The sequence below is a fragment of the Bipolaris victoriae genome, assembly GCF_000527765.1.
Source record: "Bipolaris victoriae FI3 unplaced genomic scaffold scaffold_53, whole genome shotgun sequence".
Taxonomy (NCBI): Eukaryota; Fungi; Ascomycota; class Dothideomycetes; order Pleosporales; family Pleosporaceae; genus Bipolaris; species Bipolaris victoriae.
Genome location: NW_014575339.1, coordinates 92,575 through 120,430, shown reverse-complemented (window position 1 = coordinate 120,430; position 27,856 = coordinate 92,575). Strand labels below are relative to the sequence as shown.

At 51.9% G+C, this 27,856-nt stretch overlaps 11 protein-coding genes across 11 annotated transcripts; 3 read left to right on the top strand and 8 right to left on the bottom strand.

The window, feature by feature from the left end:
- Positions 1 to 86: 86 nt before the first annotated feature.
- On the bottom strand, positions 87 to 1,816 carry COCVIDRAFT_27525 (hypothetical protein; the record flags this gene model as incomplete). Its single annotated transcript, XM_014700137.1, has 3 exons — positions 87 to 622; positions 673 to 1,377; positions 1,429 to 1,816. 3 exons carry the CDS (start codon positions 1,814 to 1,816, stop codon positions 87 to 89), a joined length of 1,629 nt encoding a protein of 542 aa, XP_014555623.1.
- Positions 1,817 to 3,404: 1,588 nt separating this feature from the next.
- Positions 3,405 to 5,111, top strand: COCVIDRAFT_27524 (hypothetical protein; the record flags this gene model as incomplete). Its single annotated transcript, XM_014700136.1, has 5 exons — positions 3,405 to 3,591; positions 3,647 to 4,196; positions 4,246 to 4,309; positions 4,359 to 4,720; positions 4,781 to 5,111. 5 exons carry the CDS (start codon positions 3,405 to 3,407, stop codon positions 5,109 to 5,111), a joined length of 1,494 nt encoding a protein of 497 aa, XP_014555622.1.
- Positions 5,112 to 6,591: 1,480 nt separating this feature from the next.
- COCVIDRAFT_101982 (hypothetical protein) lies at positions 6,592 to 7,053 on the bottom strand (the record flags this gene model as incomplete). Its single annotated transcript, XM_014700135.1, has 1 exon — positions 6,592 to 7,053. One exon carries the CDS (start codon positions 7,051 to 7,053, stop codon positions 6,592 to 6,594), a length of 462 nt encoding a protein of 153 aa, XP_014555621.1.
- Positions 7,054 to 7,864: 811 nt separating this feature from the next.
- On the top strand, positions 7,865 to 8,827 carry COCVIDRAFT_101898 (hypothetical protein; the record flags this gene model as incomplete). The annotated part of the gene is made up of 1 exon (XM_014700134.1): positions 7,865 to 8,827. One exon carries the CDS (start codon positions 7,865 to 7,867, stop codon positions 8,825 to 8,827), a length of 963 nt encoding a protein of 320 aa, XP_014555620.1.
- Positions 8,828 to 9,253: 426 nt separating this feature from the next.
- COCVIDRAFT_102013 (hypothetical protein) lies at positions 9,254 to 9,850 on the bottom strand (the record flags this gene model as incomplete). The annotated part of the gene is made up of 2 exons (XM_014700133.1): positions 9,254 to 9,711; positions 9,784 to 9,850. 2 exons carry the CDS (start codon positions 9,848 to 9,850, stop codon positions 9,254 to 9,256), a joined length of 525 nt encoding a protein of 174 aa, XP_014555619.1.
- Positions 9,851 to 11,313: 1,463 nt separating this feature from the next.
- On the bottom strand, positions 11,314 to 12,975 carry COCVIDRAFT_101828 (hypothetical protein; the record flags this gene model as incomplete). The annotated part of the gene is made up of 2 exons (XM_014700132.1): positions 11,314 to 11,952; positions 12,004 to 12,975. 2 exons carry the CDS (start codon positions 12,973 to 12,975, stop codon positions 11,314 to 11,316), a joined length of 1,611 nt encoding a protein of 536 aa, XP_014555618.1.
- Positions 12,976 to 14,727: 1,752 nt separating this feature from the next.
- Positions 14,728 to 15,700, bottom strand: COCVIDRAFT_101852 (hypothetical protein; the record flags this gene model as incomplete). The annotated part of the gene is made up of 2 exons (XM_014700131.1): positions 14,728 to 15,411; positions 15,497 to 15,700. 2 exons carry the CDS (start codon positions 15,698 to 15,700, stop codon positions 14,728 to 14,730), a joined length of 888 nt encoding a protein of 295 aa, XP_014555617.1.
- A 1,307-nt stretch (positions 15,701 to 17,007) lies between these two features.
- On the bottom strand, positions 17,008 to 19,856 carry COCVIDRAFT_38657 (hypothetical protein; the record flags this gene model as incomplete). Its single annotated transcript, XM_014700130.1, has 4 exons — positions 17,008 to 18,508; positions 18,585 to 18,782; positions 19,183 to 19,390; positions 19,844 to 19,856. 4 exons carry the CDS (start codon positions 19,854 to 19,856, stop codon positions 17,008 to 17,010), a joined length of 1,920 nt encoding a protein of 639 aa, XP_014555616.1.
- Positions 19,857 to 22,663: 2,807 nt separating this feature from the next.
- COCVIDRAFT_16865 (hypothetical protein) lies at positions 22,664 to 23,308 on the bottom strand (the record flags this gene model as incomplete). Its single annotated transcript, XM_014700088.1, has 2 exons — positions 22,664 to 23,066; positions 23,097 to 23,308. The coding sequence occupies 2 exons, from the start codon at positions 23,306 to 23,308 to the stop codon at positions 22,664 to 22,666; spliced, it is 615 nt and encodes a 204-aa protein (XP_014555574.1).
- A 2,786-nt stretch (positions 23,309 to 26,094) lies between these two features.
- COCVIDRAFT_101837 (hypothetical protein) lies at positions 26,095 to 26,364 on the top strand (the record flags this gene model as incomplete). Its single annotated transcript, XM_014700129.1, has 1 exon — positions 26,095 to 26,364. The coding sequence occupies one exon, from the start codon at positions 26,095 to 26,097 to the stop codon at positions 26,362 to 26,364; it is 270 nt and encodes an 89-aa protein (XP_014555615.1).
- Positions 26,365 to 26,599: 235 nt separating this feature from the next.
- COCVIDRAFT_101836 (hypothetical protein) lies at positions 26,600 to 26,959 on the bottom strand (the record flags this gene model as incomplete). The annotated part of the gene is made up of 1 exon (XM_014700128.1): positions 26,600 to 26,959. The coding sequence occupies one exon, from the start codon at positions 26,957 to 26,959 to the stop codon at positions 26,600 to 26,602; it is 360 nt and encodes a 119-aa protein (XP_014555614.1).
- Between the last annotated feature and the right edge of the window lie 897 nt (positions 26,960 to 27,856).

Here is a 27,856-nt window from a genome sequence, read left to right as displayed (position 1 = left end):
TAAAACAAAGGAAACCATGGTTTACAAACGCCCAGCCACACTGCTGCACCCTTCAACAGCTTCAGTACACGGGTATCAAACAATATCTAAGGTTGCCCCAAAACCTGCTCCATCTCAGCCTGTCGCGCAAACTCGGCGCGTTCCGCCTTATCCTTGGCCTCAGCCTCTGCCCACAATTGAATCACCTCTTGCTTACGTTCTGCGCTTCTCGGCTCAAAGGCCATCTCCCATGGGTCTGGCTTGATGATGAGAAGCGAGTTGGACTTGTTGAGGGGTACCTCGATCTCTTGGCCCGAGACAGGGTCGATCTTGCGTTTCAGGTTGAAGGCCCACATGAGCGCTCCGCAACCTGTCACCGTCTCGTCCCGAGTAATGGACATACCTAGACATTGACGCTGACCCCACCCAAAGGACGTCATGCCCACAATGTCAGGGTACTTGGTCAATGGCGCTTGGAACGTAGGCCACTCGGGCTCCAACCACCGCTCGGGACGGAACTCTTCAGGCTCAGGGTACTTGACAGGGTTGCGGAGAAAGGCATAGTCAAGAGGGAGGATGCGCGTACCCTTGGGGATAAAGTAACCATGGAACCAATCGTCTGCTTCAGCCTCATGCGCAACGCCTATTTTCCCGGTTAGTGCAAATGCAGTCAACTTAAGCGAACTGACATACCAGTTGGAACAGTGGGCTTCCACCTCATTGTCTCCTTGATACACGCGCGCAAGATGGGAAGGTTTGGCAAGTCAGCAACAGAAGGAGGCTTGTGACCGCAAACACGATCAATCTCATTCTGGCACTTGACCTGCCACTCTGGGTGGTGAACCATGCTGATCAAGAAGTAGTAAATAGGACCGGTAACAGTAAAGATGCCAACGAGCGCCATCATTCCAATGACACACGAGGCCTCATAATCGCCAGAGATGTTTGACTTTTCGGCAGTCTCAAGGTAGTTCTTGGTGAAGCAGGCTCGTTGTTGGCCCTTCTCCATCTTCCTCCTAGTGTTCTGTAGGCATTCCATGAAAAAGGCTTGTTGGTCGTCATGGCGCTTACGCTCACGAATCTTCCACGGGTTGATGGGCTCGGGCAAGTAGTCCCAAAGAGGAGTAAGAACGTTGGTGATTGGACCGGCAGGGGACATTTGTGTAAGCAGACCCCACGCGCTAGGGGTAAGAGGGGTACTAAGTGAGGCATCATCCCATGTCAGTTGGCACATGACCTTGGAGCACATGTCCTCGAGGGAGGCAGAGAAGTCATCGGGGTTCTCCAAAAGCCTGGCCATCCATCGCTTGGCCTCGAACTCCATGATACCATTGTACTGCACATTGGTTGCGCCGGTCAGGTAAGAGTGTGTAAACTTTCGCTGACGAGCCCAGTACTCTATTGTCTTGTCAGTCCGATTCATCCTTCGCCCGCTAGGGGTCAACGTACGATTCTTGCCCATAAGGGGCAGATACTCCATGGAACCATATGTGCTCTTCGCATCGAACAACGACTTGATCTCAGGTCGGTCTGAATACACCTTGGCTTTCTTCACCAGCATTTCCTCGGCAAGCTTTTCGTCTGAGATTATGACAAAGTTGTCGCCTAACATCTTGGTCCGGTAGATGGGGCCATACATGTCCGACCACTCCTTGAACTTCAGCCACATAAACTCGATGGGAAGGTCGTGAATACGACCAATCCACGGGACCAGCCGTGGTCCAGGCATGTTCTGAACATTGTATCGCTTGTCGTACTTGGCGACAGCGTCCAATACAGCGTATACGACAAGGCCAGCAACTGCCACGCCAAGCGCATACACCGTGAAAGAATGCATGTCGGTAACGCAAGTGTGATTAAGGAGAGTGTCGAAAGGTATGGGTCAAATATGGTAGGCGTCGACAGCCGGTAGCCAAGCCTCGAGAACGAAAACAGGTACGAGAACGGGAAGTAAATGAGGACACACTGACAACGACCAAAGATGCGTGAGAAGCCTGGTAGATATCACACCACAGTTGTCAGGTACACAATCTGTTCTCCGGCTCCCCAGGACGTGCTTTATGTACGAGCATACAGGGACTGATAGTGGGATGAGACGATCCATGACCCTACATCCATCGGCGTGAACATAGGCATCACCGATATGGCCTAAGTTTCGCTTCGAGGGACAGACATCATGCTGTCCAATGGACATCGATGGAAATATGCCGAGCCAATATTTGGTCAGGACCCCACGACAACAACATCCTTGCCTACTCGACATCCTGATACCCCCGAGCAATGGAAAATGTCAAGGTCGGTGCTGACGAACACCGACTTATGACACGTTGAGATGGTTCAGATTAGGTCCAGGATGTCTGGGTGGGCCCAAAGAGAATAGAGATCGTCATGGACTAAGCGCTGATGCTTGGATGTGAACGTACCAGACCAGCCAAGCATAGCCACGAGGACTAGATGCGAGTGACGAAACATCATTCTACCAGCCGACCCCCTGTTACCCTACTTTTTGCGAGAAAGCCACGACCTTTTGCCCCCAAAAGACAGCCTTGCTATCTGCAAAAAACCCTCCTATTGGGTATTGGAAACATGGTCACGCTGCTGTACTCTCCTCGGCGAGGCTTTATATTGTCAAGATTTTCCATACAAGTGTCACAATCCATTTTGGGGCGCCATGTTGTGTACTAAGTCATGCCTTGATACTCTGCAAGAGTGTGGCACGTCGTGTACTGAGAGCCTACCCCGGTCCCCTTCTGGCAGATGTAGGTCTCTTCGGCCTTGAGTTCCGCGCAAAGACATGCAACACGGCTCGCTTGAATGTCATGACGTCTCCAATAGCTATGCATAGAAAACTAGGGGTATCATTAGGGAAGGTGGTTGAAACCAGCCATGTAAAACGGCTTTCAAATCACATGAGTGGCGGTGTCCTATCGTCTGCAAACCATCATAGGCTGCGATGATCCACAGCATCTGACAAGCGTCTGCATCTTACATGGGAGGCTTGATAAACCACTTTTCTTAGAGTTGACTTAGTGTACCGTCGACAAGCTTGGCTTCCGGAGTTTGTGGGGAACCATAGCGCTGCATGCACGGGCGTAAAGTACTCCCGGGAGTTTCTAGTTAGCGTCATGACTATCGGACGTAGCGCAAGCTCAACAGACCGCGTTCCTGACATCTGCCACTAAAGGTGTTGATGCTTGCATTGCGTGACTGTCGTCGTGCGATCGCAAAAGAACGTATGTTTGAAGCTGACCGACCACCCGGACATCCGAGAGGCCTTCGGCAACCCTTGCTGGTACCCCAACGGACAATGCCAGCACAGCGAAGATTCGACGTGTATGAAAAGCAGGCATGTTGGGGTTCATGTCGGCTTCGACGACACTCCCTCTCTCATCCTCCCTTTACACTCTACGAAAGAAATCGCCATCATGCCTCACGCACTCACCTCCCGTGACTCGACCATGGAGTCGAAGCCAATAGGGTCTTATCCCAAGACTGGCATCGATGTCCTGATTGTTGGGACTGGTCTTGCTGGACTAGTTGCCGCCCTCGAGTGCACGCGCAAAGGCCACAATGTGCGAGTTTTGGAAAGGAATGCCGACATTAACACAGCTGGTGAGCAGGCACCTAGGGGTCTAGCGTGGAGCATATTGCTTATGATCAACTTCAGGTGACATGTATTTCATGGGCCTCAGCGCGACACGGTTCTTGAAGCACTGGCCTGAACTTCTCAAGGAATACAAGAAAATATCACTTCATAATGCCTGGATTGAGACCTTCAAACACTCGGGTGAGGTTGTTATCGGGCCCAAGAAGGTCGCGGACCGTCTGCGTGCCCAGGGGCTGGACCCCGACACACCGCCTGGCGAGTTCCAGATGCGCCCGCTCGTGTACAAGATGTTTGTGAGCGCAGTCGAGAACCTTGGTGTCTCTGTAGAGTTCAACCGCAGGGTCATTGACTACTTTGAGGATGAACAGACAGGGAAGGGTGGCTGCGTTACCGATGACGGCAAACGCTATGAGGCAGATGTTGTGATTGCAGCCGATGGTGTTGGTTCCAAGAGTCAGAAGCTGGTCGGCGGACAGGTGCGCGCAAAACCCTCAGGCAGGGCTATGTGGCGCGCTGCTTTCCCCAGGGAAGCCTTGGCCAAGGACCCCGAGGTCGAGGAGTTCTTCAAGATGATGCCTGGAAACGAGCCTATCGTGAGGACATGGCTAGGGTACGTAGTGATTTGCGACCCAACATGCGATTATTCTGACCTGCTCTAGCCCATCCACATACGCTCTTACTCTGTCCCGTGAAGATGTCATGGTCTGGATTATGAACCACGATGTAGGCGTCAGACTAAGCGTCGCTGAGAAGCCCAACTAAAGTGTTTCAGGTTACTGGTACTGAAAAAGAAAGTTGGAGCAACACGATCGATAAGCAAGAGGTACTCGACGGCATGGACACCATGCCTGGCATGGAGACGATCAAGTGGGCTCCGATCTTCAAGCAACTTGTCGAAGTAACACCACCCAACACGATTGTCAACTTTGAACTGCTTTGGCGTAATCCCCAGCCAAGCTGGTGCTCCCCTGGTGCTCGCGTCATTCAAATCGGCGATTCCGCACACTCTTATCTCCCGGCCTCTGGAAACGGCGCAACACAAGCAATTGAGGATGCTATCTCAATAGCTTCGTGTCTCCAGATTGGCGGCAAGGAGAACATTCCTCAGTCTGTTCGTGTCCACATCCGATTCCGGTAAGCGCCTACTTTGTTTCCCCTAATTACATCTGCACTGAGACTGACTCGCAATCAAAGTTTCATTCGCAACTCTTGCGCTCAAAAGTTAGGCTTCTCTAATGCCGAGCTCCTTCAAGACACCGATTGGGATAAGGTTAAGTTGGACCCACGTCGTGCTGCGCCTAAGCTCCCCAAGTGGGTGTGGGGCCATGACCCAGAGGCCTATGCCTACGAAAACTATGAGAAGAGTGCTCAGTCTCTAAAGGAAGGTATCGACATGAAGGATGAAGACAAATTCGAGCCCAACTACCCCAAGGGATACAAGTACGAGCCCTGGAGCATTGAGAACATCATGGAAGACATGAGGGTCGGCAAGACCATTGATCTCGGTGCTGGTGACTGGGAGTAGCAAGGCTTCCGAGACTTGTTTATGCGGTATAGTCACAGAGAATAGTCCTGCGTACTCAGGGTTTTGATATTTAGCCTAATGATAATGATATCGAATTGTTACTACTTGATCAGCATCCTTTCCACCCTTGTGCTGGCACCATGTACTACAAACAATGCTACAACTGGAAGACTCCAAAGTTTCCGTCACGCCCGGGGTACTTTCCAGAACACTCGTACATTGCCATGCAGCATAAGCACATGATCAGCGGGAGGGTCCGTTGGCTCGGTTATCTCTCCCAACAAATGACCTCTCTCCTGACTCGTTGGCGCCCATCCTTCGTATACCCCCCCTGCAATTCCGTATTCTCTGCAATTCCAACTCCCCAAAGCGTACAGCCTTCACATCACAATTACATTCCCACATCCACATGCGTCTCGGTGCGACACAACACACCACGTTGTCCCTCGCTTACCTTGCATATCAAATACCTGCATGCATGTGCCTTCCCTCGTATATCCCGGAATGTCGTCGCCCTGGCCCCCTTGTTGAATTCTGGTACGGAATCTTGACGGGAAAGCGTGTCCATGTGCAGCAAGGCAAACAAAAACAAAAGGAAAATAGTAGCCATGCAACACGATGCCCGTTGCGCAGGTGTACACATACATACACACTCGCCCGTCATTGTGCCAGCAAAGCCTCTCTCGTCTTTCTTTTCGAAAGAAAATAGAACACCGCATTGCATCACCTCAACTCACAGAAAGCACATGATCATTTCCATCACCAAAAAAGAAACAAGCAAAAAAAAAAAACACAGCCTACTTCCCCATCGATCACAATTCCTCATCCATCAATTCATAGAGAAAATGAGTAAGTATTTGGTCCGAGAAAATAAACATGCCAATTGTGGTACAAAACAAGTCCTGCAAGTTGCATCCATCCCCTCCTCGACTTGAAACCCCCCACCACCACCACCATATTCAACCTCCCAATAAAGCAAACCCACCTTTTTTTTCCGGAAAGTCCGAAGGAAAAAAAATCACCACGGCTCTCCATCGGGAAACCCAGGGAAATGCAGAGAGACCCGCAGTTGTGATGCAAGCGAGGCATGCGCGGTGCTCCGTGGAAGACGCAAAAAGAAGAAAATATATGATGACGTTTCCGATGGGTGGGGTTGGGTGGGCGCTAGAGAGCATGGAGGGGGGGGGCGGATGGAACGCGAATCAGGATGTTTGTTGTGATGAATTGGCATTGTTGTTTGATGCGAGTATTGCTTTTTGGTTATGCGTAAAGTGGGAAATATGATGAGGGTGATGTCCTTCCCCCCTCCCCCTTCCCTTTTTGCTGGAGGGGTGCTGATGGGATGGACGTTGCAATGCGATTCACATGATGGAGGATTTTGCCCGTCTCCGAAGATGTATGTACGCTTTTTGAATTGCCGACACGTATTGAAAAAAAAAACACAGTTCTGAGGATCGAATCAACCAGCGCATCATCAAATTCACTCACCCAGTGCAGTTTCCAGCTTCATCTGTAACTCCTCTACTTTCTTACTATGCATGAACTCTCTTACGCCCTCTATCCTCCTCCCGTCCTTGCTCATCTTCACAAACAACACCGCTTCAGTCCACCATTCCGTAATACCACTCGCTTCAAGCGCCCTTCCCTTGTCCCCTTGCTCATTTATCTTCCCGCCCATGCGACAATGCGCAACAACAGTATCTGTGTCACGTGAGAAATGCACCGCGGGACCGCCGTACCCGTCGTCTTGAGGTGTCACTTGGAAGCTGCTGAAGACGTCAAACATGGCTTCCATGTTATCTCGGAACGCGCGGATAGGCAAGGGTGGGAGTCCCAAGTCAGCAGGCAAGGAGGAAAGGGTGAAGTCGCGGGTGGCGTGCGTGGTGAGCGCGTGGGGACGCAGTGTGGAGTAGCTTCTTATGAAGGCGTTGAAGGTTTGCATGTGTGGCGTGTTTTCTTGGGATTGTGAGGGATACAGATAGTATGCTAGTGGTGCAAGGGTTGCAATGGCTGCGAGGGCCACGGTTGCGAAGCGGATTTCTGATTGCGAGAAGTGGAGGAGGTCGGTCATTTCGATGGCCTTGAGATGTGATGATTTGTTGTTTGAAGATGACTTTTCATGTTGTAAATCTTCGAGCTACCGTTTGGCCTCATAGCTAGGTCCATTGCAACAATGGCCATCCCAGTCCGTCACTGCTGGTAGCGTGGAGGACCGGTGTCGTCACTTTCCTTCAGCTCTACCCGAACTGATCAACGAACCAAACTCCGGCAATTCGCCTTGGTTGATCTACGTGCATATCCCACGCTTGTTTTCATCTTTACACGTGTATCTGCAACATCGGAAGTCAAACATGAAAAAACCCCGTATCGTCTGCGTCAACTGCTCTCGAGCACAGCCGTTGTCAGTGCATATGCAGTCGGTGGGGTTTCTCACCGACCCGACGCCACATGAAACCTTATGAGAACATCATTCATTCGCCCGTAACCCACGCACTCTGCACATGGAAGTAGTGCGCCTGGAATCACTGCCAGAAGAAACGGAGCGTCTTTGCGGGGCCGGTGGTCCCTATCTCTGTGCGACACAATCACGTGAAAGTCTTACATGCATATCAGTGATGCTGCCACTACGTTTTCGTATCCATGTTCCTCTCTTACTGCCATTGAATCTTTGAGGCTTAAAAAGGCAATTCAACTCATTTTAAGTTTATCAGCAAGCCAAACCACAAGTTCGTTAACAGTCAAGCATTTCCGCCATGGCCGCCACAAAAGCCATTCTCGTCACCGGCGCTACTGGCAAGCAAGGCGGTGCTGTGCTCGAACAACTCGCATCGCACCCCTCCAGCTCACAGTTTACGCTTTTGGCCGTCACCCGCGATGCCAACTCTGGCTCAGCAAAGAAGATTGTCGAGCGCCATCCCGACGTCAAGCTCGTACAAGGCAACCTCGACGACCCCAAAGCACTCTTCGCCTCTGCCAAAGCCGCTTTGAAGGAAGCCGGCAAAGAAGAAAAAGTCTGGGGCGTCTACTCAGTCCAAGTCTCGCTCGGCAAAAATGTCACTCACGAGAGCGAAGTCGTGCAAGGCAACGCCCTAATTGACGAGTCCATCGAACAAGGCGTCACGCACTTTGTCTACTCGAGCGTTGACCGCGGCGGCAACGAGCGCAGCTTCGAGAACAAGACGCCCATCCCGCATTTCCAGAGCAAGTACGAGATTGAGCAGCATCTTCTCGAGAAAGCGGGTAAGAAGGGAGAAAACATGGGCTGGACTATCCTGCGTCCCGTGGCCTTTATGGATAACCTTACCCCTGCGTTTCCCACAAAGGTTTTCCTTGCTGCGCTGCGCGATACCCTGCAGGGAAAGTCGCTTCAGTGGGTTTCGGTCGAGGACATCGGACTGTTTGGTGCGCGTGCGTTTGTTGATCATGAGGAGTGGAATGGACGTGCAGAGGGTCTTGCGGGCAGCGAGTTGACCATGGATGAGATGAGTGGGTGCTTTGAACGCGTCATCGGTAGCCCGCTCCCTGCAACATATGGTTTCTTTGGGTCAACGCTCATGTGGGCGGTGACGGAAGTGAATGTTATGATTAGCTGGTTTGCGGCTGAGGGCTATGGTGCTGACATTAGCAAGTTGAAGAAGGAGGAGCCCAAGTTGTGTGATTTTGAGACTTGGCTTGCGGAGAGGAGTGGATGGAAAGATCAGGCTATCAAGAGGTAGTTGTGTTGGAAGATTTTACGAATAAGTGAATTTGAATGTTTCGGCAGAACTTTGCCTTGATCAATCTCCGGGGATCATTTGCTTGCGTAGCAATGTTTGAGCTTTTTGAGTGGTGTATTGCCTTCTATGTTCATGAACCCACATGTTCATTCCAAGGTGTACACTGTAAAAGACATGCCTTCGAAATCCATTACTGATTGAGTAACTCGTAAAAGACTCCAAGTATATGACTACATGCTCTCAGCATGAAGATAAAACGTCACAAGACGCAAGATGACACCTCAGGCTCAAGACAACAATGGAACGCTTCATTCTTCTCATGCTAACATTCATAAAGTCCCGCAAAGGATCCATCCCATGGCTACCAACAAAGACCCAACCTTTTCTTCTCACAACCGCAGCAAACCCAACTCTCTACCCAACATTCTACAAAGAAAGCAAGTTCCACAGCGCCAAACCCCCCGCAACAACCGGCGTAACCAACCTCAGCCTATTCCAGCTCGCCCACTTAGTCGCAATCTCCTGCGCCTCGCCCAACTCCTTCTCACTGCTCCGTTCCGCCAGCGCCTCCAACTTGTCATTCAGCGGCTGCATATTAATAGCCGAGTGCAGAATCGTCGTCAGATGCATCAGCGCCGCAACACCGAAAAGCTTCCAGTCGCTGCGCGCAAGCACGCCTTCGCGGTACACAGAGTAGCCCGCATAGGCGTACCCGAGGAAGCCGAGGGTGGAAATGGGGCGGAAGAATTGGTTGCCTACTGTCCAGCAGAGCGGCCATTGGCGGCCGAGGAGGCGCGCGCGGTCTTTGTGGTCTGGTGAGCCTGGGGGAGGGAAGTTGACAAGGAGGGCGGGGACCGTCATGTAGGATTGTGTGATGGCATTTCCTACGACCTCGTGTTAGTATTATTTCTCCTTGGAGTTATTTTCGGCAAGCAAGAGCGATTTGGGAAACGTACCGGCGAGGATAAAAGAGAACGTAATGCAGGTGCCCGCCACGCTCTTGACATAGATGTTATCCGACATGATGAGAGTAAGTATCGATACTCTTGCTTTGTATATTCTACCAGGTTTTAGAGAGAGAGAGAGAGAGAGAGAGAGAGAGAAACACCAAGTTCTTCAATGACGGGTTTGGAAAGGCAGAAAGAGGAGGGAGAAATAAAGATCAAGTACATGCAAAAGTCGACGAAACTTCACCTCAATAAAACACACTTGCATCCAACAAACCCTTTCGGATCACGTTTCACAGCCTACTAGTAAACAAATAACAATCGAGACAAAACCCCTGCTGCATACCGTCCCGATGGGATTTCCCCCAAAGACAAAGCTCCGTGTTGGGGATTGTGCGGCGGGGCACAACGCACCACACACATACACACACACCCTTGTTGGTGTGTGTGTGTGTGTGTGTGTCTCCCGGCAAAGTGTAAGTTCGGTTCCCCACGTCCGTCGCGCCCCGCGCTAGCGAGGCGGGACTCGGGAGGTTGGTTGCCCTTGTTACATCATGACAGTCCTAAAGTGCGCGTACGATGCGAAACTCGGGGCGGTCTGGGTAATGCGAATCGCTTAGATGCGTGTTTGGAAGAGGAAAAGTGGTCATGTGCTGGCTGTCGTGGCATAAGTAAGGAAAGATTTGAAGCAGCTGATACTCTTTTGTTCCTTCTTTTTTTTTCTTGTCTTGTCTTGTCTTGTCTTTTGGCAGAAGCTTGTGACAGTTGTTTTTGTTGGAATTGTGAGTTACAGTGTACGGCATTAAGATGGTGGGGGGCTGTTTGGCCCGTCTGCACAATTATCGGATGATTGGTACTCCTCCGCGGCGTAGTGTTACAGCGACGTCAGGTGACCAACTCCATTGCTCTCGTCCCAAACGTTCTTCGACGATCAAAAGAGTATTCGTAAGCGATGCTCACAGGAACTAGCATCAAACTATAGAAGTAAATGAGAAACGGTAAGCAATATAAAAGTATCGCTATCGTACACAAGGCCGCGCTGAGTGAAATCTTAGTGAATTACACCTACATACTATCTCCCAGTCAATAACCATTTACTAACTTTCAGTCCTGAAAAAAATAATGAACCTACAGAGCCCGAATTAACCCAACTATACGCTAGCAAAGCTTCACATTACATTGGTCTCGACATAATGGACATCATATGAAAGATGAGAACTCCAAAAAAACCATCAAGTCATTCAAAATATCCAGAAATGAATTGGTGAAATGACTACAAAAACACAAAAAAAACCCTCTAAGCATTACCAAACTTCGCCACATCTCACATAACCAGCATCATCACTTGCCACGAAGATTCTTTTCGACCCAAAACAGGCAAATATATTCATAGACGTTGAAGTCTCTGTACATCTAGTACCCGTAGACCCTACTTGTTAAATCATGCCGTATCTACATATCTTCGTGTTCCCGTTTTCCCCGAAAACAAAAAAGAACAAAAACAAAAAACTCCATATGTCCATCTATGTCATGCAAATACTAATTCGACGCACCATTAGCCCCACCCTGCCTGACCATCCAGGTCAGTAAATCCACCTTGGTGACAACGGCAACAGCCCTGTGTTCGCCATCAACCTGCTCCGTAACAACCGCCGCGCTATTCCACTCGAAGAACTTGTTGAGGTCGGTAAGGGTAGTTTCCTTTGTGATCTCGACGAATTCTCTTCGTCCCTTCTTGCCGCCCTTTTGCGTGTTCTTGGCGTTGTCGCCGTCGAGGGAGAGACGGCCAAGGTCCTTGACGACTTCGTTCAACTTGCGGAAATCGAACATGACATCCTCGACGGGCGACTTTGGTGTGGCGCGGCCGGCGGCAATGTATGAGAGGAGGTTACCGAGAGTGACAAGACCAACTAATCGGGCCTTGCCGGATGAGGAGTACACGCTGACAGGCAATTGGTCGAAGCCCTTTTCGCGCATGGTTTCTATGGCTTCGCTGCAAGGTGAGTTTGCGGCGACCGTGGTGACGGGCTTGAGACGCAGAGAAGCGATGGTGGCGCCATGGAAGGGGTCGGATTTCTTGCTGGTGGAGAGGCGGCGGAGGTGTGCGTTTGAGTCAGGTGAGTGTGGAGGGGTGGGAGGGAGTAGATCGTTGGCGGCGAGCCAGTCGTCATCAACAAACTATTGCTTGTTAGTAAGGATATATTGTAGAGATTGCGAATTTCGACGTACCTTGCTGAGATAGCTGCGAATGCTGTCAGGTAGTATGACAACCACGACGTCATCTTCAGTCAGGTTCATGTCACGAGCCGCCTCAACCATAGCTGCCATGGCGCTTCCGGAAGAGCCACCGCAGAGGATACCCTCCTCAGCGATCAACCTGCGCGCATACTGGAAAGAAGATCTGTCGTCGGTCTTGTACCACTTGTCCACAATCTTCTGCTCCAAGACATCAGGAATGAAATCGTATCCAATTCCCTCAACCTTGTACCCCTCATTCACATGCTCATCGTTCAGACTTGGGGGAAGCGCCAGAATACTTCCATGAGGATCAGCCGCAATAATCTTGACGTCCTGCTTGTGTTTCCGCAGACCTCGTGCAAGACCAGTAATTGTGCCTCCGGTTCCAGCGCCAGCAACAAGCATAGTAACCTTGCCCTCTGTCTGCGCCCATACCTCCTCAGCGGTGCCGCATTCGTGGGCAAGCGGGTTGTCGACATTCGAATACTGATCTAGGATATGCGCATTTGGAATCTCCTTGACTAGTCTTCGCGCAACACCAATGTGGCTCTCGGGACTATCCCACGCGGCGCTGGTGGGAGTGCGGATGATCTCAGCGCCAAGCGCCTTGAGCACTGCCACCTTTTCTGGACTCATCTTCTCGGGGAGTGTGATAATTGTCCTGTATCCCTTGACTGCGCCGACTAGCGCAAGTCCAATACCAGTGTTACCGGAGGTAGGCTCAATGAGTGTGTCGCCAGGTTTTATGCGACCAGACTTTTCTGCGGACTCGATCATACGCAGGGCAATGCGGTCTTTGACACTTCCACCAGCGTTGAAAGCCTCAACTTTTGCGTAAACGGTAGCTCGGATGCCAAGCGACTGGGGGATTTTATTCAGGCGGACGAGTGGCGTGTTGCCAATTTGTTCCATGATGCTGTTCATGACAACGGGTGGCATGGCGGGGCGCGTTTTGGTAGACATTTTCGCAGTTGTCGTGCTCTCCAAGGGCACTCTAGGTATATTGGTGTGAAGGTGGAGGAGAAAAGTTTTGCGTGGAATTAAAAGAAAAAGACGAGTACCCACACGTCAAAAGGTGACAAAGTTACGTTATGGCCAGACGCTCCGAGTTGCGTTAGCCGGCAAGCCAGAGAGTTGACCCGCAAATACCCGCCGCTAGTTTAGTTCCTTCCGACACGTGATAGGCAGCATAGCCACAGCAGACACTTGGCAACGAATCTGTGCATGTTCGGAGAATTTTGACCGTTTCATTTTTTTGGGATTGCTGTTGCCGCTTTTGGACTGTTTTTTGGAACCAAAATATGGAGGATACCAGTCCCAAGGAGGTTGAGGCGGATTTTCCATGGGTCCATGAGATGCTTTTACATGCATACCATGGGTAGGCCATATATAAACATGTTCGAGTACTTTGATTCGCATTACTTCGATACATGATTCGTGTCGGGATCCCAGCACAATTCCATTATATATAAATGATAGCGTGGCTGATTTCCTCCACGTATTGCATTGTGTGAATTCGAAACACATACCATGGCTAAGCCTGCCTCAGAAAGTAGCTGCTTAGAGGTTGTACCGATTCTCCTGTGGACTCCTAGGAAATGCCGTGCAATATAAAAACCCCAGTCCCCCCTCCCCATAACACTCGCTATTCAACTGTTCTTTTCTGTTAGCTATCAACAAATTCGAGGAGAGAGGCGCACAACCTAGCGCGCCCTCCTCATTCCCTCAGTAATTGGGACAAGACCGCACTGAGGGAATGATTCACATCACTGGGGGACGATTAATCCATACTTTCGAACGTACCTTTGCACATGATTCCAGAACCCCGATAACCCCCTTTACGCCAGTATGGCGGGTATTGTGGGATGCTGAGAACGAGAGCGGGTCGTCATGTGACAAGGGGGGTAGGTGGTCCTCATTCCGGTTGTTCTGAAAGAAAGAAAAAGCGTAACTCGGGGACTAGTGATGATGTCGAGCCTGCGGCAGCAGTCCACAGGGCCATTCTGAAGTCCAAAGAACAGTATGATGTCGAAGGCTGTGGGATGAAGCCTGGGGGAAGAAGTGCCAGCAGGTTACGAGATCCCGATGAATATCTGAACATCTAGGAAGGATCAAGAAACACTGGGCAAACCGGCAAGTACTTCCACCTACCCACCTTCCCTGGTACTTTTATACTTTGACGATCTCAGCAGATACCTCCCAATATTACCATTCATCTACGAGTTTTAGGCACATGGCGATTTGGCGCTGGTGTTAAATCGTCTCCATTGGAGCTGTCACATAAAGGTAGTGTCAATATCCCCTTTCCAGATATCAATCAGCATAATCCTCAGCACTACTATTCCACCTCCATCACCTCCAAATAGAAAACTCTTCTTCTCTCTTTCCACCATCACATTTGTAGTGTTACGATACTCATATCCTTATTCTTACATAACCCACTCTTCTATACTTGTATCCTGACAGTACTAGATAGCTAAGGGGCAAACTTAGATATATTGCCAAGAGAAAATTTATGAATCTCATAGTAATATTGAACAATGCCCTTTTTCTATATGCCAAAAAAAGTCGTGAATCCACTTAGAAGATGAAAATTAACAATATTAACTAGCCATGTATATACACATACACGAACGCATTCTCAGCGCTCTACATTGCAAAAAGGTTTTTCCAGCCCATCTCCTTCCACACCCTAAAAAACCCACATGAAAATGCTCAAAGCTGCTCCGCAATCCACTTCCACCACCCATCCAATCCAGGCCCGGCCTTGCCACCCACGACATTCCCGCCCACAACCTCAACGCTCGTCCTACTCTCCCCCATCTGCTCAAAGCTAAACGCCCCCTCACCCCCCTCACCAAGCCACTCCTTCTCCTCATCCACCTCATCTTCGCCTCCACTCAGCGCCGCGCCGCCATCCCTCAGCGCCTTAGCCCTATTATTTCTAATCTCCGTAATAGCCTTCTCAAGCGAATTCCTAACCAGATGCTCGGGCAACGCAGTGAAGAGGTCCATTTTATTTGCTGCAATAAGCACGGGGATTTCCTTGGGTCCTTTGCTCGATGTGGCGTTTGTGTATCGTTTTTGCAGAGAAAGAAGCACGTCGTGGAGGTACTCTGCTGCTTCGGTGAGACCAGCTTCGTCAGCCAGCTGGGCAGCGTCGAGCATGAAGATGATGGCGCGGATGTTCTTTGGGTCTGCGAGTTGCGAGGTGGCGTGGTGGCGCAGCTTGCCGTGGCCGGGGGTGTCGAGGAGGCGGAAGTTGCGCGAGCGTTCGTAGGCTGGGTCGCCTGGGGAACGGTAGTGCGAGGATGCGGGGACGTGGGGGGTGGGGAGCAGGGCGGAGACGCTCAGGGGGGTCGTCGACGTGTGTGTCTGAATCGAGGCGCTCCGTTCAGCCTGTGAAGGGGGCCTGGGTTAGCCATGGGCTGGGTCATGCAGTGTGGCTGCGCTGGCCGTGGCGGGGGGGGGGAAGTATACATACCAGAGTCGCAAAGGCCGTTTTGCCGCTTCCGCTCGGGCCGACGAGCAGGAAGGTGGGCAGCTGGGCAGCGGCCGCGGCTTTTCTGTAGAGAAAGCTATGCACTAGTATTGGCAGTATTAGGGCGACGAGAAGCGTGACGATTATGGTCGTGGGGTTTGGCGCAAAGGCTGCCGTCAGCCAGCTGTCCTCATCGTACCAAGCCATGGTGGCAGTGGGCGGATGTGCCTGGGGAAGCAGCAGAGAAAGTGCTGTGGAATGGGGACAAGATAGGACAAGACAGGACAGGGTAGGGTGATGGAGGTTGCAATGACGTGACAAGTATGGCAGGCCGAGACCGCGCAGTCCCAGACCCGTCAAAGTTTTGGCCGCTGCCGCCGATCCTTGAGCGGGCGGGCGCACGGGGGGGAGGCGGAAAGACCCCACGCTAAGACGGAGCGCTAGAGCCTACAAGAACCTCACCTCACCATGCCGCTCGCTACCATGCCCACTACGCCGCGGAACATTTCACAAAAAGCAAAAAGAAACTGCGCTCCGGGCCGTAAAACAAAACTGGGGCCGCCTGCATTCACACAACTAGCACAAAGCTTTTAAGACGCTACATAATCATACAACAGACAAGGGGCCGCCCATCATCAGCCTTCGTGTGCACTTCCCGTCCTCTCGTCTGCATTTCCCCCGCCTTCAATGCCCAGCCCTGAATAACATGTGTCATAACTGCTCATTACTCCCAAGAACCTAACTCGCCGTCTCTTCAGAGCCCATCAGGACACATACCGAAGCAGGCCAGCCAGAAACGGCCCAGACGGACAAAGAGGGGACGACCAGATGCTTTTTCAACCCTCATGCGCCATGCACCATGCGCCACGCATATACATAACCATGAGAGTGCCCAGTGCCCATGCCTGCATCTTCCTGAACACCTGTTTGCACACCTCTTTTATACCCCGAAGCCAACCGTCATAAAAAAAAGAAAAAAAGAAACCATGAACCTGCAAATAGTACCCGGAAATAAAACGAGAAAAATGAAATGGAGTCGTGCTTTCGTCGTTCCATGAGGGGATCAGCGCCGCGACATGGTGCATGATTAACAATGAGGGCTGTGTGTGTTTTTGGAGAAAAGAACAAAGCAAAAGCGAGCCAGCAACGCGCCACTCACCACACACCCATTGCAGCTACAGCACTTGGCCCACCCATGACCAGTAACAGTACCACAACCAAGCATGTTGAGCACAGGTGTCCCAAATGTAGTAGTACCCTGAGTGTTGCACTGCGGCCAGCATGCTGGTGCCTGACCTCCATGCAGCCTTTGTCAAGCGCAATGTAACATCCACGTCTCTCATACTGCCCTTCTATGCTCGGCCGTGGTATGCATAACATCGGTCTGTGTGTCGTTCGCTCCGAGTGTAATCCAAGTGCGGGGTGGTTGCGAGGGGAATCCATCCAACTTGTCTTGGCCATGCCATCCTCGCTCTGTAACATCAACAAACAAAGCCGCCACAGAATCCACAATCTCAGTATGTGTGCGTTTGGACATCAGGGTAGTAGCCACGGCTACTTTCTATGCCTTGGTATCGGCCGCATCCTCCTCCTGACCACGCAGCACTAGGGTATTCTTCCTTGACCCTACGATCTGGTGGCGGAAGTGTGCCTTCAAACTTGCTTGGAGTGCTCTCGTAGATGGGAGCTGGGTAGTACGAGTAGTCGTGCGGCTGGTCCATCACCTTGCTGTCACTGTCCTCGACCAGTTGTTGGTCACCAACGATTCCTTGAATGTTTCCCCCACTCAAAGAGCTTGATGAACTAATCGAATGGCTGCCAACCGGACTTGGGTCTAGCGAGTATGTATTGCCACGATACATGCTTCCACCCATGCCTGTCGTACCACTACCAGACATGGTGTTGCCGTAGCTTGAGTAGGACGTGCGGCCGTTGGATCCCAACCCATGATGGCCACTGCCATCCAAGCCTGAGCCAGGTGCACCTCTGGATGTGCTGGAATTGTGCGGGCCTTCGTTCTGGTAATGACTGGGCGACCGTCCCCGGACAACAACCGGATGGGACAAGCGAGCTGCCACCTTGACCCACCTTGGCCCATCCTCCTGCGGCTTCTGTACATTCGCCCACAGCTCTACAATCAGATGATAGTATTGTTGTTGCGCTCGACGCTTGCCGTTGTTGGCCGTTGCCGATTTGAACTGGATGCGCTCAAACGAATGCTGGTAGTTGCTACTACCATGGCTTGTGGGAGAGTACTGCTGCGACGATTCGTTCTCGTTTTGCAGCGGAAGGTGAGGGCCTGCTACTGCTGAGGTTTGATGGAAACTATTCAGCGCATAACTACCGTGCTCATGACTTTTACCTGGTGGCGTCGGTGCCAGCAGCTCCTTCTTCATGGGTATTTGGGGGCCCTTGTCGCGCTTTGGAGTATGCTGAATCAGCTCGATCGTCTTTCCTGATGCTCCGTCTACAGCAGCTCCAAGGGAAACAGCCATCGACTGTATTTGCTCGCTTTGCTTGCCATTGCCCTGATCTAGGTACAGACGTCCGTTGGGAGTCCATGGCGAGAGTTGATACGACACATTCACAGAAAAGTAGTTCCGCCGATAGCAGGTCCATACATGGTCGCTTGAGTAGAAGAAGCCCTTTTCGATCTTGGCGTCGAGGGTGGGTGTCACCGTGGTACCTTCGCAGAGAATCGTGCCCCAGACCGACTGTGCATTGAAAGGCGGCGATTCAGGTGAACCAGTTGGCGGTACATAAGCACCCGCATGGTAGCCATTGTTGTAAGTAGCTAACGGCATTGCTGTCGGAAGTACACTCCTGGGAGTGTCAGGCTGGGAGGTGTAGCCAGACAGATCGGAGCGAGGGGACAGGGTGTGTGAATATCTATGCATGGCAGACGTCCCTGTCGTATAGTTGTCTCTCGCCGATGAACCCATGGACGGTGACACTGAGTGGCCTAGCCCCGGTGATCTTGCTGTGGGTAACATGCCTGTGGATGGTGCATCATTTCTGCCATGTAGTCGTCAGCGGTCGTGCATGCTCGTCGGGTTCCACACGTTCGAGTGCGAAATCTTGGAATACTTACAGTCGTCGAGTCGAGGACATGCTGCCGCTGTTTCCCCAGACAGGGGTGAACACTGGGGGGAAATGGTTGGGATAGGTCGTGGCAACCGTCTGTGGAAATGTTGCGTACGAGTATGCTAGTGCTGAAGAAGCAGTTGAACTAGGTGAAGCACTAATCGATGCAGACCCTGAATCCGACAGAGCCGCACTCGTCTGGTAGCTACAGGCACGAGTCAGTCTAATTCACAAAACAAGCCATTTGACCAAAGTGATGCCAACGATAACCATGTGTAACCAGCCGGCAGGGTGGCACGATTTAAGTCGTCAAGCAGGCCAGGGGCGGTACGGCATTACCGCAAGATTTGTCGTGTGATCAATACGACAGACCGGCCTGTTGGGAAGACCGAGTATGCCATGCATCTGATACGTGTGCGACGGCGATTATGATCAAGGACATTGACGACGTGTTTGTTTCGGAGTAGGGGAAGGCTGCACTTGGGCTGCACCGGGCGAGAGAGGCGTCGAGAGATGCAGGCTCGGGGGCCACAGGGCTAGGCAACACCACCGAGCCTGCCATGCCAGACGGGAAGAAAACAGCCAATGAGAGCTTTCATACTTACGCACTGTCGGGACGATGTGTCCCGTAGCAGCCTGCGATCGAGCCTTGGTGGAGACTAGCTGCTGGGTGTGCCAGGACTGGCTCGCGCCTGAACTGATCAGATACGCTTGCGAATGAGTTGTGATGTGCATGCGCCCCAATATGATCGATATACCCTTCCTCCGAAGAGAAAGGGTTTTCCGAGGCCAATGACGGCGGTGGTTGCAGCACTGCTTATCCTGCACGTCAGCCAATCGACTTCACCCAAACAGTGTGCTGTTGAACAAGACGTGTGACAACAACGGGCAACGTGCACAGGTGCGCAATGGAGCGTAGATGAGGGCACGTGTGGGACGCCGTCGCACACGCGGCACAGCGACCAGGTGGCAGAGCAAGCGTGCAAAGCAGACTGTACGGATGGGCAAAATACCACGTCCGTAGCGTGCTGCCGTGGGAAGAGGGGTCGGCGAACAACCGATGCACTGAATGTGTTGTGGTGCAATATGGGAGTGAATGCAGGAATGACGGGCGTGGAAAGAGTGCGGAGAAGGGCGCAAGGTGATGGCTGGACGAGTGCAGCGCTTAGAGCCAACGACTGAAGGGAAAGGGATGGGATGATGGGATGGCAATTTTTTTGTCCATATGCTGCATGTGGGTTGGAAATACGCGTGAATCTGACTTACCTTGATTCATCATGGTAATGAGCAATCGACGCACTGCCGCTTTGCTATGTATGGTCGATGCCGAAGAGAGCCCGTGGGAGGGCAATGTGCCTTGCAAGCGACTCAATCTAATGCCGCTCGTTTTGCTCTGGAAATTCTGCACCGGAGTCCCGACAGACTGGGTCCAATTCAATGGCGCCGGCAGTAGCGAGAGGATTCGCTGCTGACAGAAGTCCGCTACAGCCGAACTGCTTCGCACCGGAGCCTAAGATGCGGATCGATCAAGCGAGTCAGAGGCTTGCGTAGCGGTTCTAATGGTAAGTTTCGGCGCGCCGGGGCGGCTGCGAGAGGGTTGCTGAAACGGGATGGTGGTCAAGCCGGGCAAGCTCGTTTCGAGCCGCTGTTGGTTCGCTTCAGGCAATCTCTGTGGTTTAACCGGCACAAGGGTGGAATGGATCCTCGATTAGCTGCCGCTGCGCTTTACTGGGGGAGCTAGGCTCTGTTGACGCTGATGCTCGGCCTGGGTAGAGTGCAGAAAACCAAGAGCAGTCACCGCAGTGCGCCCGTTGATTTGCACCTTGGACTGGTGAGGGACGTGCCGCTCAACTTGATGACGGGGATACTGCAACGCCTGTATTGGCCCCAATGCTGCGTCTTGTCAATGCGCTGGCCGTGGCAACGGAGAAGAAGAAGAAGAAGAAGGAGAAGAAGAAGAAGATGGACTGACAGGCTTGGTTTTTTAGGGACGTGCGATGCAGTGTCGTATGTGTTGATGTCACTCGCAGCGGCTGCGCGACGTCCTGAGTCGAACGGCTTGTCTCCGCAGAGTAAAAGACCCACAGTTGCGCTTTGTTTCTTCTCGCACTCTCCAGGAATTCGGGATGTCAAATTCAGAGCACAGACAGGTACAAATCGTAGCCCCACCGTTTGGTGCCAGGAGTTTCTGGTGGTGACAAATGTGGGAAGGGGACCACTCTGACGTTGTATACTATCAACCGTCAATCTCACAAAGTCGAATCAAGGCGTATATCGCGCCACACGGTTTCGAACTTACCAGGTTATGCAGCCGTTTTCAAAAAGAGATTATGTGGCGTCGACTGGTATTCAATCGTGGCTGTTGCCACAAGAATGCTGGCTTGTAGTCGGAGAGTGAGCAATCTATGGGCAACTCCGGGATCTGCGCTGATCGTCGACAGACAAAAGGTGCGCTGTCTATCCTAGGGTGAAAGTTATCGAGTATAGTTCGGACAAACAAGGAAAATACCACAGTCAAGTAGTAGTGGATATGAGCCTGGCTTGGTATGGGTAAGAATTGTACGGTGTAGGGGTTGAAGCATATATGCCCTGTGCTCTCTATTCGAAATTCATCTCTTGCGTTCAGGATGTTGCACAAGCTCACCAGGGTTAACAGCCCCGTGATCTGCGAGGCTGGTAGGGTACCGGTTTGTGGTGTCAAGATAATGATCTAGAGGAGATTGCTGGAAATAGTGGGTCCGGGGAAGTGAGTGGTGACGGACAAGATGGGATATGGGAAGGGTATGTCAAGGATACCAAAGGCAGCCGAATAAGAGTGGGCAGTAGAAGTACTGTTGACAGGCAGACAGCGCTACAGCTCGATATGGGGTAGAAGCAGACTAGGGCCCATGACGGATCTGTTGGCTCAAAGAAGAAGTGCCTGCCAAGTGAGTATAGGCGTGAGGCATGCATGGTAGGCGTGCCGGATCAAGATTCAGCCCCAAGCTAATCATCCGTATTGCTCAGACGGTGGCCGTTTTCTAGCACCACGGTAACATTTGCAAACTGCAGCAACGAGCCTTTCCCAAAGCAGGGAGTGAATATCTCCGAAGGCAGGGAGGGATCGTCTTCGCCAGTGCCTAGATTCACAGAGCTCGAATAGACTCCAGGCCCACGCCGAGCTTAGCACTCCCTGTTCTCTGACCCACCGCCTCACGGCCCGTCGATTGGCTCGGCCAGCAAAGGCATCACAGCCCCGTGCAGCGATGCAGGAACACTGAATACAACAGCATGCTCCGATCGGGGCCCGACTCGACACGACAGGTTAACGACCGCAGTGCTGGGTCGTCGATGTTTCATCTCTGGGCCAGCCGCCCAGAATAACCCATGGGGCAGACAGCTGACCATAGTTTGCTCTCACTCTTGCCACAGCCTTGCTGCATTGGATCATCAGTCACGGGCGGCGTCCACTCAGCAGCCAGTGGTGGAGAGGCCCAATCCAGGCGTAGCGAAGAGCGCCACGGGCCGAGAGCCGCTGGCCGACGACAGGTCATCCCGCGGGTTGAGGGTGAAGGAGAGGACCAGACAGCGAGAGTGGGATTAGGCTCAGGCCCACTACCTGTCACAGAGAGCGAGCGCAACAAGACCGCCTGGCCTGGAGGGAGCCGCTCGAGGTGACTGAAGATGACGAAGAGGAGGAGAATGCTGGAACTCGCACATACTTTCACGCACACATGCACACACACACGCGGGCGCCACGGCCAGCGAGCGATGCGCAGGTGTTGCATTGCCTGGATGTTTGGGTTAGAGCATCTCACAGCGCCAGAATAGAGGCTTTCCAGCGTCCATTTCCCTGCCCACCGCGCTCTCGCCCATGCACACACACACACACATACATACATACACACAGGCGCTCACACCCCGACCCGACATAATGGATGGTTGACTGCGCAAAGCTCCGAAAGCGGGTAGAGCCAGGCAGTGCTCCCAGCGGCTGCAGCAAGTCACAGTGTCAGCGGCTGCTTGTCGGGCTACGGTACGAGATGGACGCGGCGAACGGCATATTGAGACTGGGGGCATGGTAGGGGGCAGCGGTGGTAGTGGTGGTCAGAGAGGGGGTGGGGGGCCAAGGGGGGGAATGATGGCGCAGAGCGATGGGCCGCCGTCGCCCTCTCCGCGGCGGGGCTCCCTTGGATGGTGGACACGACGGGCAGGCATATGGACAAGACAGGACAGGCCAGGCGGGCGGACGAGCAGCGAGCGAACGACCAAGGGCATTGATGGCATGCCATGACCTGCACAGGCGGCAGAGCAGGGCAGGGCAGGGCAGGGAATCGGGAAGGACCGCCCGGTGGTGACGTGCACCTTCCCGCGGCTGCCCTTTGCTCTTTCCCCCCGCTTGTACCCGCCCCTTCCCCCTTTCAGTACTAGCCCTTCCTTGGCGTCTGCTGCTCCCCCCGTCGTACGACACTCGTCCGCAAACTTCCCAAACCCCCCATCGTCATCGTGTCTGCGTGTGTCCAAGTATCTATGTACATACAGCCCGCCAGCAGCCTCGACACAACGAGGCCCTCTCTCCTGACCCAGACGGAGACGGCCGGTGCTTGTGGGACGACATCTCACTTCCCATGCTCCCTCGCGTTCATGTGTCTGTCTTGCACGTTGTGCCCGTCCACCACGCCATGGGGGCTGACGCGCCATGAGTTCCCACCTCTTCGCATTGCATCCCCTGCCTCGAGGTAAAAGGCTCATGTCCGCCCTGATCCAATCGCCAGCTCGTCATCAGCTTTTCGAGTGAGGGACGCAGGCCGCCAGGCTTGCCGCAGCAGCCAACATGGAATTGTCCCGGGCCCTCTTCACTTTCCATTTCCGGTCCGTCATCTGACGCCCTCTCCGAGGGGAGATGCAGAGGCACGCCTGCCGCTTATTTTCCGAGCACCTCACCGCACTTTGTGCCCGCTCTCCCTGGCGATTTCGGCACTTGCCATGGCATCTCTTGCATCCTAGCACGACAGCCGTTGAAAGCAAAGAGGGACATGGTGGCTGAGAAGGCTCAGGAGGTTGCCCCTTCGAGAGATCTCACTGTGCACTTGGACGTCACCAAGCACTCGACGGCCCTGCGCGGCGTCTACTATCGAGACACAGCCAGCTGCTGCCTCCCGTCTGCCCCGTGACACTCATGACCGGCATCAAAGCAGTGGCCATGATCGATAGATTCATGGCGACCTGCAGCCGCCTCAAATGCATTGTCGGAAAACCAGAAAACATGATAGACCCTTCTTGATTGTCTCAGCCGACTCGACAAAGGCTGGACGCTGCATGGTTGCCATGCTGGCGCAATTGCTGTTTGTTGATTATGGCGTATGAGCTGTTGCACAAGCACTGCTATTCCGGGTCTCCCTGATCAAATGACCGAAAAAAAATCTAACATGGGTCGGTGCTTGCTTGAACTGAGCAATCCATCTTTCCATAATGGTATCAATTTTCGACGATGAAACCAGCGTCTACAAACAATAATGAAGCCAAATCTGCTTACCATGGGACAATGAATTACGATTGGATAGCCCGTCTGTAGATTTGTCAACCAAATTCAAGGGATTTAGCCATCGGGCCCGCCGACGCAAACCCTTCTTTGATCAAGGACCTGCGACGACTGATGGCAGCGCCCACGCCGACATTGCGCCGGAGATCGTTCATAGTTGGGCTAGCATTTCGCTGGTTCTAGGAGTGAAGCGGTAGCCAACTCCATACCCATCTCACTTATTTTCTTGCAAACATGGGCTCCTATTCTACCTCGTGCGCGAGCGAGCGCAGGTGATACCGCTGTGGGCTTGTCTTGTCGTACCCTCAGCGCGTTCCTCAATCAGCCCATTTGGCGCAGAGAACACGAGACTAGAATCGACTTCAATTACAGGATGGTAGCTAGCCCAAGTGCGCGAACCGCTCATCTTCTACGGTTCGAAGACTCGCACAACGGATCCAGTGGAACTGTTGAACCAGCACAGCTTACGCCAACGGCTACCCGAGTCGCTAGGAGGCGATGAACCCTACTTTGATTCGACTTCCGGCTTAAAAACGCTCGTGTACCCTTTGTTTGCAATGCCCATTGGTGTTTCGCAAGGCGCCGATCTGCACAATCAGGTTGCCACGGCATCCATGTCTTCAACAGCCGAAGAGACTGTGAGATTTCGATTAGCATTCTGGCATATCAGTATCACGCAATGTCCAAGACTACTACTCCCTTAATCCATACTAATATGGAATTCGGTTTGGCTAGCAGCATCACGGCTCGGTAGCGAACGTTGGCGTCGTACGGAGCGGCCGATAGCATCCGCATAATCACAAAATCAACGCCAAACACCTTGTCAATTGGTGCTCCAGAGAAAATTCGATAGCCCCTCCAACCACTTATCGATGGGGGCATATACATCTTGGATAGGTAAAATGCCAGCGCCGCGCCTACATGACGTACAGAGTGCTTCTCGTACACGTCAGCCAAGACTTCACAACAAAGGCTTTTCAGTCTGGTCCTGGTTTCTTTAGCAAGTAAAGGGCACCAAAAAGCCGAAATCGATACCTAAGCAGGAAGGCTATGCCTACAGCCTTTGAATACCAATTTCGGTCACTTCCCGAGATCTACGCGTACGACAAAGACACTCTATAGCCACACCTCTGTCGGCTCACTTCAAGAACGATTGGTCTGTGCGAATGTTGTGGAAGCCAATGATGCGGCTATGAATGGGGACAGCTCCTTCCTTCCCAAATCGGGACATCACCGGTCAGGCGTTCATTACGAGATGTGATTAGCCACACAAGTCACATTTCTCTGTGGTTCAAGTCTAAACCTGAAAAACGGTTTCTAGAGAGGCCACAACACGAGAGCCGTCACAAGATACACCTGTTCCCCACAAAAGTGTTAGAACACTAAATCCCTTAATCCGGGGACGGGCAATCAGCGACGCCACAGTTCCGCGACATTCAGATGCTGTATTGATTCCACAACGCCAACCCCGCCTCAAACAAGCATTGTTTTTGCCTCGAGTGACTATCCAGTGGGTTTCGACTGTTCTCACCGAGTGTAGCTAATTTGGATCATGGCTAATGCTAATCTCACCCCGTTATCGTTGGACACTTTCGTTGGACCGCCGTTTGAAATAAGCTGGACCAAATGCTAGACCATCATCTACCCCTGGAAATTGCAGACTGTTCGTGATTTGTGTCAGCTGAACACAACAGCTGGCACTAGACATGCCGTCAATGTGAGCTGTCGTAATCCTCTTGATCCAAATTAGCCAAGGCAGCGGCTGCAGCAATGAAACAAACAATGACAACGCACCGACTGTCGGTCGTTCCGGGTTTTATTCAAGGGATTATCTTCAAAACCGTAGGAGGAACCAACCATTCTTCTTGCCATCCGACTTGATGAGAAAGAAGTGCAGCAACCCGGTCCCTGTCCATACCAATAGGCCTTGCGTTTAGGAGATTTCCGACTCAGCTGGGTACCTCCGAAGCTATGACTATCAGCAGTTTTCAAGAGAATGTCGTTCGCAACTTCAACCCATCCCGGCGTCTCCGCTGATGTCCGTACCACGGAGACCCGACCGTTGGATACGTTAGTCACCCTGACATGCTGCAGAATCTCGTCATACTTTATTCTCGTGTCCGATTTCCAAACGAGGATCTTGAACAGCAACCCGAATGACTGCCTAGCGACTAGAGACTTCGGGTGTCAAAGAAACCCAATGATTACATGGCGGTGGCAAACCCTTCTCCCAGCATCCTATCAAACGTGCAGTTACGGTATATGAACATGGTACGATGCCAGAATCCACTTTCCTTTCTCTTCTCGCCCGTCAAAAGATTCCTAGCGCATGGTCTGTTCGCTGTATGATCGGGTACGAGTTTTCCTTTGTTTTCCCTCTCTTTCCTCCGAAAAGAAAGACAATAAGACAGGTCGGCACTGGCTTTTGGGATATGCATGATGCAAAGACCCACCCCGCCCCATCTGCCTGCTGGTCTGTCGGTCTGTCGTGATATGATCATCTAGCGCCTTTCACAACATGCCAGTTGCAGGACCGGGAAGAAAATTAAAAAATCATAACACTTTGGCAGATATGTCTCATGCGACGTAAGCAGCATGACAAGCAGATACGGCTCTGAGCTTAGTTCCCTATTCATACTGACGATATGTCTCCTCTTACTTGCATGCTGATAGCGCCAGTTGGGGACATCGTGAGCAGCCAGCCTAAGAAAGCGGCCACGAATGGGGCTTGAAAGCGCGTGGGTCATGGGGAGCGCCTTGAAGTATCGGATTTCACGGTCTCCATGATCCCCCCCTTTTTTTTCCTCTTCATCAAAGAATGTGCAAGGAGGATTCGAAATCTCTAACTCCAGGATAGTCATGAGGCATTTCTGCTGCGGCCTGATATGGCCTTTAAATGACCAGATACTGAAATCAGCACGAGTGCGTAGTCCGTTTCTCATTTTCTTTTGCATACCTCCTGCCTAAATGCTTTAGCCGCTGTGTTCATAACCAAAGTACGTTACGTGTGTATCCTGTACTCTTTGAGCTACGGCACATAGTTTGCGTTTCTCCACGCTATCTCTTCGCCGCCTTTCGTTCCAGCCGCCCACATGTGGGTGGGGCCTAGATCATGGAATTCACTAGGTCTAAAAGCCCATTGAAAAAAAAGAGCAGTGGTGCCCTTCTATCGACGGAGCAGGCTGGAACGATATGATAATCGTACATTAAGCATCTCCGCCACGCCCCCTCCCCCTCCTCCTCCTCAGTCAATGGGCAATGTAGGCAGTGTAATAGCATTATATGTCCTGATCCTCGCGCATCCGCGTGGTCGAGGAGTATTTTCTTTTAATAATATGTACAATTCCAAGTAACATTCAAACCAAGTACGCACATAACAAAATATGCGGTATATATATATATATCCGAAACCACAAATCCCCTTTACCTCAGGTGTTTTTTTCTCTCTCTCTCTCAAGTCTAGACTTTACCAGAGAGAGAGAGAGAGAAACATATTACACTCGCTACCGCATCGTTTTTTTAAACCCTGTGAAATCACTTTTTTTTTACCATCCATCCCCCCCTTATCATCGTGCCAAAAGATTTATTTATTTTTTTAAGAAAAAAACAGGAGATACAGATTCTCAATAGTTTGTCAAAAGTACAGTGTTCGTATGTTAGTCAAGTAGGACGTATGACTTTGGCAATGAGTGCGTCGATGCAAGGAATGGGTTTTTTGCTGGTTCAGTTGAAAGAATAGAATGGGGGGAGTTTTGATG